Raw genomic sequence first — 8,997 nt, forward strand, 5'->3', positions numbered from 1 at the left:
GAGTTTATGTGCACTGTTACATAGGCCTATAAGATGACATGTCGCCAAAATAGTGAATTTGTATCTAAATATAATTTATAAGTAAATGTGAACTAGTCCTAAGAGAAACCTCATCTACCTTTATGTATGCAACTAGTTTGTGTCTTAGACTGTATAATGGTAGAGGCAGGCAACAAAGTGCTTAAAAAAATAGTATATCGTTCCGTTAAAACAACATAATTTGCTTTAGTCCAGAGGATGGTAACTAGTATGTATCATGCAATTAAGCAAGTTGTTAAAAACTAACCTGAGAATGCAATTACTGTAAGTAGTAAGAAGTAAAAATAACGTCAACAAAGCTTGATGTGATGTAAGTTGTTTCTCATTTGATGGTCATAAAATACATTATATTTGATTTGATTATTATAATCTTTATTGTAATCATATGCTCAATTGGAATGAAAAACATTTTTAAAAAATTACATTAAAATGTATTTAAAGATATTGAAGCTTAAAAATGTACAAACTTACAAACTAAAGTAATATGAACTATGCCACTGTTTATAATGTACAATATCATTTATATGCCAGGTTTGGTTATAAGTATTTTAACCCATACAATATAATTGGTTCTCAATACATTTTTTTTAAGTATAATACCAAACAATACAACTATTATAATTGCAATTCAGATAAGAATGCACGTTCTTCATGCTTGAACAACGCATTGACCAGATCCTTGGCAATGCTTTCACAATTCACACAGTCCAGCAGTTCCCTCATCTTCTTCTGGCGTGTTGGTTGCGCTTTCACATTTGCAATTAATTCATCGTGCCAGTCAAGTTCATCAATGATTGCATCAACGTTCTTCACTTTTTGAACCAACAGACTGGTGTTTGTTTTCAGAAACTTTTGATAATCTGAGAATATAGAAGTTAAAAAAATTAAAACAATAACAGGAAAAGGAGAATGGAAATGAAGGCTAAAGTATGAAGGATAAAGGCTATAGTAATAGTTCCAGGAGCATATGACACTAAATAAAATAAATTCCTCTTGACATATTCTACAAAACTCAATCCAATAGTAACAAAAACATAACAATTATCTGTTTCCAGATTTGCACATGACACTGTTAGAGCAGAATGTAACCTTCCTTAAAAATGGTCCAAAATAGTTAACTTCGAGTGCTTAATTAAGATTAATTTACTCTGTTTCCGAGTCGGTTTACATAAAATATCTGTCAGTTCATATTGTTCATTATACTGTATATTCAATAGAATGCAACAGTGCCCGTCCCCTTTATCGGCCTCGGTGGGGTTAGGGATCAGGGGGTGGAGATGGGGTTAGGAATCAGGGGGTGAGGATGGGTAGGATTAGGGGTGGGGTTAGGGATCAGGGTTAGGGTTAGGGTTAGAGTAAGGGTTAGGTGGGGTTAGGGATCAGGGGGTGGAGAGGGGTAGAAATAGGGGTGGGGATAGGGATCAGGGGGTGGAGATGGGTAGGATTAGGGGTGGGGTTAGACATCAGGGGGTGGAGATGGGGTTAGGAATCAGAGGGTGAAGATGGGTAGGATTAGGGGTGGGGTTAGGGATCAGGGGGCGGAGATGGGTAGGATTAGGGATCAGGGGGTGGAGAGGGGTAGGATTAGGGATCAGGGAGCGGAGATGGGTAGGATTAGGGGTGGGGTTAGGGATCAGGGGGTGGAGAGGGGTAGGAATAGGGGTGGGGATAGGGATCAGGGGGTGGAGATGGGTAGGATTAGGGGTGGGGTTAGACATCAGGGGGTGGAGATGGGGTTAGGAATCAGAGGGTGAAGATGGGTAGGATTAGGGGTGGGGTTAGGGATCAGGGGGCGGAGATAGGTAGGTTTAGGGGTGGGGTTAGGGATCAGGGGGCGGAGATGGGTAGGATTAGGGGTGGGGTTAGGGATCAGGGGGCGGAGATGGGTAGGATTAGGGATGGGGTTAGGGATCAGGGGGTGGGGAGGGGTAGGATTAGGGATCAGGGAGCGGAGATGGGTAGGATTAGGGGTGGGGTTAGGGATCAGGGGGTGGAGAGGGGTAGGAATAGGGGTGGGGTTAGGGATCAGGGGGTGGAGATGGGTAGGATTAGGGGTGAGGTTAGGGATCAGGGGGTGGAGATGGGTAGGATTAGGGGTGGGTTTAGGGATCAGAGGGTGGAGAGGGGTGGGATTAGGGGTGTGGTTAGGGATCAGGGGGTGGAGAGGGGTGGGATTAGGGGTGTGGTTAGGGATCAGGGGGTGGAGAGGGGTAGGATTAGGGGTGGGGTTAGGGATCAGGGGGTGGAGAGGGGTAGGATTAGGGGTGGGGTTAGGGATCAGGGAGTGGAGAGGTGTAGGATTAGGGGTGGGGTTGGGATCAGGGGGTGTACATGGGTGGGTTTAGGTATATGTAAGGTGGGAGATCCAGATCCAACTCCTCCCCCTGGATTTCGTGTTCTGCAGTGAGGACCATCTCAATTGGGCTATTTTGAAACTGCATTTGTGGGAAAAGTTACAGAGTCTTTTTGGGTTACCATACTTATATAATGTATAATGCTAATCTGCAGACAAAGAAAAAATAAAATACATCCTTTTACAATTGTGTGTTGATCCTTGGAATTAATACATGGCAACCCAAAGACAGTCGAATGAACAGAAGTGAAGGTGAGACATATGAGACACCTGATGTCACTTCACAAACTAAGTTTAATGGTAAATGGTAAATGGACTGCATTTATATAGCGCCTTCATAGACCTAATGGCCACCAAAGCGCTTTACATATTGCCTCACATTCACCCATTCATACGCTCATTCACACACCGACGGCGGTGTCAGCCATACAAGGCGCCAGCCAGCTCGTCGGGAGCAGCTGGGGTTAGGTGTCTTGCTCATGGACACCTCGACACTTGGCCAGGTGGAACCGAGGATTGAACCACCAACCTTTCGGTTCGTAGACAACCCACATGAACCACTGAGCCACTGCCGCCCCAGTGCCAAGTTTAGTGCGTTTCATCCACATACAGTAATGTAGGGATTTTTTAAATGGAGTTTTACTACTTCAAGAACACGGCTGTTGCACTCTGTGTTTCTATTACAAATAATAAACCACACTAACTTGTTATTTGGATGCCCGATTGTCCCTCAGTGTTTGCCGTCTCTGGAGAGAAAGAAAAAAAGGAAAGACCATGTTATTTTAGATGGCAAAAATCATGCAAGAATCCTATTGGCAGTAATGCAGTGCATTACAGTACATTGATCTGCCCTGTTTAACACAATATATGCTATTTAGGGTGAGACAAAAAAAGAGATTTTGTTATTTATTTATTGGTTCAATTGTTGACTTTGTTCGCAAGAATTGAGTCCAATGCGTATATAATTTTGAAGTATTTTACAGTTCCTTTCCACTAGATGAGGTCTCTCTTGAGGTCTCTATGGAAATTAATGGAAACATGCAGGCCTATATATGAAGAGTTCAGATGCAAAAGCCTCTAAATGCCATTTGAAATTTTCTTCTTTAATGATGATTTTTAGCAATCTTGTATATTTAAGTTCAGTAATTTCACTTAAATAACAATTAATAGGTAATTATCATTGCCATTTAAGTGAAATTACTGAACTTAAATATACAAGTTTGATAAAAATCATCATTAAAGAAGAAAATTTCAAATGGCATTTAGAGGCTTTTGCATCTGAACTCTTCATATAGTCCTACCTATAATCAATAGAAAATTCAACTGCATGTTTCCATTGACTGTGAAGTTAGACAACGAAAACTGCAAATTTTCAATTTAGCAGCAGAACTATCAATGTATTCATATATTCAGTGACAGTTTAATTTTAATAACTAAGGTAGGCCTATATAGTTAATCAATAGAAAATGTAACTGAATATATACAAAAATTGATAGTCCTCTTGATGCATGGGTTTTCGTAGCCAATAATTATTGCAGATAAAAATCTCTAAAATAATCATTAATTTAAATCATTATTAATAGGCCTACTTGTTAAACTGGCTTTGTGTTTCATTTAGATTAGGCTAGCCTAGTCTGCCAGAAATAGAAAAAAGAATGAACGAATTAATTAATTAAAACGAATTGAATTAATAAATAAATAATATATGTGCGACAATAACATTGTCGCACATGATTTTCTGTCTCATTATTTTAACTTATGACTGTAAAAATATGACTGTCTGAAGATCATTCCCAAACGCGTGTTCAGCGCGTCAATGTGTTCACAGTGGGTGTTCGAAATCTGCAGTCGATGAACACAGTCAGTCTTATAATGTTTCAGCTAGTCGTTAAGTGTGTCCCCAGCATTAGTCTGCTGCTCAAAACTCCGTTACTAACTCTGGAATAAGCAACGGTGCAGGTCTTCAGCTAAAATAGACCACTAGCTACTTTATAACCGTTTTTAATATGCTATATTATGCAAATAATGTGCTCAATGCATTTCATTTAGCAATTGCAACAAAGCCTACCTGAAGTGCCCACTGTTTTGATCCATTCTCTGAGTTCAGGAGAAAATTCATTCACTTCATCTTTTTTCAGCAAATTCAGAAACAGTCGACACACATTTTCACCCTTTCCATGGATAATGTCCAGAAGTTGGATAACTGCCTCCGTGGGAACGTTTATATATTTAATAGTTTCGTACTCTGTCGTTGTTATAAGTCCGTTCTCCTGAACATGTTGCAAAAGAAACCCATCCAATTTAAGCCAACGGATGAGTTTAGTTTTGTTTTTCAAAAGGACTTCCATTGTTGACAACAGGTTGTATAGGCGGGCTGACGTGTCAATACCACAGAGACAGAGTTTAGTTTCGGTTTCGATGTGTTGTTATATGCAAAGAACGTATATTGACAAGAAGTGAAAGCCAATGGGCTATATGCACGCATAAGTTCCGCATTTGACGCAAGGATGCTCGTCTATTTCTGGTTGTGGAGATTAAAGCCAGAGAAGGTCTAATGGGCTCTTATGCACGACGGTTTTTCCGGTGAAGGATTAAGGATGCTCGATAACTTCCGCCGATCATAGAGTCCAATGCAATACCGAGAATTTATATTGAATTTTATACTCCATGGTTATAATAAAGAAACGTTAGTCACAAAAACAGATAAAACAGACACCCCTCGTTGTGTTTAAATGCTTCTTTTTAAAATTATATTAAATAAACATAACTATAGGCCTATATAAAATTACATCTAAACGTATGTACGTTTTGTTTCAAAGACGGGAGGACAGTAAATTTTGAAGACTCTGCCATAATCCCGTTTTCCTCTGTTCTCCTCCGCTTAAATCTCCACAACCGGAAATGGACGAGCATCCTTCCAAATGCGGAACTTGTGCATGCATATAGCCCATTGAAGAGAATTGGCACTGGCTTGTTACTTCCGGTTTCTGGACTGGCTGCAGTAACACGTCTCTGCCCATGCGGAGGCGCTCGCGGTTGAGTGCAGAATGAATGGGAGTCAATGGGGTTTCACCCCCAGAAATCCACTTTTCTCAGGATTTTTTGTCAAGTAGTTTGAAAGTTGCATTCAAAAGGGAGGGCAAAGATAATACACTCAGCTGAAAATTGCATTTTTAAGTTCACTTATCTGTTCTAAAAATCCGTTCAAAAATGTGATGACGTCACACAATAGCAGAATGCTAGCGTGTTGCGGCCAACAATGGCCTAACCTCAGTGATGTAGTGGTGCCTGGAGAATTTATGCCCCCAATATTAATATAGCAAAGGATGAACGCTCTGTGTGACATGTAAGTCACATGTAAGTGTAAGTCACATGTAAGTGACATGTAAGACTACTAGTCTTGCATTAGTATTCAATATGCAAGACTATAGAATAGAGTATAATGAATACAATAGAACACATAGAATCAGCAGTATTCTTGCATATCAGGGCCGCACATATGGTTTTCTAAATACCCAGATGCCTGCCAGGTCCCATAAATTATATTGTTAGGGGGGTTCGGGGGCATGCCCCACCCCCCGAGAAAATTTTGATTTTGATCTCGAAATGAGCATTTTAAGGTGTTTTGATGGCCAAAAAATTTGACAACAATAGCTGTAAAAGCATGAAGTAGCCTATCTGATCAGATTCTTAAACATGAGAATCAGTTCCAGTTTCAGTGACTTTTCTTTCCTAAATTAATCAATGTTTTTGGACTAATCTATTAATTTAATTAATGGTTCAATTGCTCACTCAAAAAGACAGTCTCTTGTCGCCACCCTCTGGCTTAATGATGCAAGTGGCGCAAACACAGACAAGCGGAGTTATACAAACAGTGAAAACTCAAACACATTCGAAAAAACGTTATACAAATATATTTATACAATAATAATGGCAATATAGGCTATTTAATAGGGTGCTTGTGTTGTTAAATTGAGCTTATAATTTCCACTGCCTTTAATCAAACTGATTATTTCTGTCGGTCATTTAAAACGTTGTACAAATATATTTATACAATAATAATGGCAATATAGGCTATTTAATAGGGTGCTTGTGTTGTTAAATTGAGCTTATAATTTCCACTGCCTTTAATCAAACTGATTATTTCTGTCGGTCATATAATTTATGCCGTACACCAGCGTATACCCTGCACACTACACCACTGCCTAACCTGTAAGACATCGAAAGAACAGAAGTACTCGTTCATTCGACTTTTGGCCTAGAATCTATATTGAACTTGCGGAATCAACAATAAAATCTATGTTGATTTAACGACAAGCAGGTGAAAGAGACACCTTTAGCCGTTTAGCCCCATAGACTCCCATTCATTCTTTCTGCACTCGCCCGCGATCGCCTCCAGTGGAATTCTAATGGAACTGCAACCAAGATGATACACAATAGGGCTAATAGGAAGTGCCAAGGCTGTCCGTTAGACTATTTTAACTCACAACAGTTAACTTTATAGCATTTAAAAAGAAGTTGCTACTTAACCGGGCTTTTACCCCTACATAACTTGAGACAGGGAAGTTCAAGGATTTAATTCATTAAATTACTCTCCACATTAAGTGTGATAGGTAAAGTGATATCAGTTCATAAAGTTGTAATAACATTAGACCGTTTCTCGGGAGGTACACATAAGGTTACTTACAATAAAAAAAAGTTATCAATGAAATAAATTAATTCAGCAAATAAATGTTGTAGGGTAGACTGGGTACAGTTGAGACACTTTTTGTGTTTTAATTTTTCCACACAAAAATAGATACTGAAAAGACGTGAATTTCCACATGACATGCCACATGACATTTCATTAGCTTGTAGAAGATATTATCAATCAATATTACTAATAAAAATAAAAAAATAAATAAAAGTAATTTATATTTTCCACAATTATCTCATAAAATAAGTTGTTTTTTGTCTCAACTTTGTCTCAACTGTACCCGTATGTGGTACAGTTGAGACAATACCATGGTACAGTTGAGACACCCATTTTTAATGATGTAAAGGTACCTAATCGTTCATTGAAAAATAATAAATAAAGACAAATAAAAAAAGACAATTGGGCATCCTTTCAAATTCATTAATTTTATTTTAATTGGCAGTGGTTAAATTTGATAAAACAGAAACAATGTATTTTATATATTCATTAATAATGCACAGTTTAATTATCACAAATACCGAATTTGTATTTCATTTGCGGCTTATGCTGGCTAATTATGACATTTAACCTGTTATCATAACACTGAACAACTAAACAGTGTGTTTCCTAATTGAACTCTATCGCGGGTACAGTTGATACAGTAGTGTCTCAACTGTACCCCGCTGGCCACCTCAAACATTTCTCTAGATTTTGCAGTGACCATGCATTACACAATACCATGATGAAATATGCCCGTTTTTAGGGCATAGAATAACGTTTGTGAATATACCAGTTAGGTTTAACAATCACATGATGACAATAAGCTATTCATTGTGGAGTGTGCATGGTGAAGTGAACGTACCTTAGAAAAATAACTTTTGCCAAAATCTTTGGATCGGAGATGCGTCCATTGATCAAATTTCCCACGATCAAAGAGGATACGAATACGCATGTGCACAGCAAAAATCACAACTTTTGCTGGCTGCACACGCAAGTTATTTAAGGTGTTTCAACTGTACCTATGTCTTAACTGTACCCGTCCTACCCTACTAAAATGTAAATGTTTGACCATATAACAGCAATAGAATAGCTCTACAGTAAACATTTTTTTTTTTTTTTGCAGTACTATCTTATATTAATGACCGTTAAAGCAAGACTATGTAAACAAACAAAAAAACACAGCCAATGTCCAAAAGTGGCAATTAGTTATAGGATAACAGACACAGCGCATCAATGATCATCATGTTTGTATGATCCAGGGGATTAAAAGGCCAAGTGGAGTTGGTAACTAACAATAGTAGTAAAAGTGTAAAGTTGCATACAATGGAAATACTCACTAATGCAAGAAAAAAAAAACTACTTCAAAAAACTGTTATCTGTGCTGTTGTCCAATAACTCCAGTTGGAATTTTCACCCCGATCTGGCAGCCGTGCTATACCGAAGCGCCATCTAGTGGCTGTTACCAAAAAGCATCAGAGTTTCGCCTCTTGTTCTTCTATACTCTTTGATATATGTAATCAACAAAGCTTGATGTGATAAGTTATTTATCTGATGGTCTTAAAAATACATTAGACTACATTTGATTTATTATAATCTGTATTATAAGATCAAGTGCCACGGTGTATCATGCTGTGCCACGGTTTATTATGTGAAATAATAGGCATATAATAATAATAATAGGCGTAGGACGCCTACGCAGCAGGGTTTTTGAAAACCGTAACCTGAAGATTAGTACCAAGGTTGCAGTTTACAATGCGGTGTGTCTTACCACTCTGCTTTACGGGGCAGAGTCATGGGCCCCATACCGCCAGCACATCACCACCTTAGAGGCATTCCATATCCGTTGCCTGCAGAAGATTCTCAGCTTGTCCTGGGAAGATCGAATCCCCCATACAGTCATCCTAAGTAACACTAACTCGATCTGTATGGA

At 38.7% G+C, this 8,997-nt stretch overlaps 1 protein-coding gene across 1 annotated transcript; it reads right to left on the reverse strand.

The window, feature by feature from the left end:
- Positions 1–406: 406 nt before the first annotated feature.
- LOC148978301 (uncharacterized) lies at positions 407–5,104 on the reverse strand. The gene is made up of 3 exons (XM_089133056.1): positions 4,461–5,104; positions 3,097–3,138; positions 407–899 (listed from the first exon to the last, which is right to left on the reverse strand). Exons 1-3 carry the CDS (start codon positions 4,738–4,740, stop codon positions 655–657), a joined length of 567 nt encoding a protein of 188 aa, XP_088989182.1. The 5' UTR covers positions 4,741–5,104; the 3' UTR covers positions 407–654.
- Positions 5,105–8,997: the final 3,893 nt, after the last annotated feature.

The sequence above is a fragment of the Pimephales promelas genome, chromosome 7, assembly GCF_988280905.1.
Source record: "Pimephales promelas chromosome 7, fPimPro1.hap1.1, whole genome shotgun sequence".
NCBI lineage: Eukaryota > Metazoa > Chordata > Actinopteri > Cypriniformes > Leuciscidae > Pimephales > Pimephales promelas.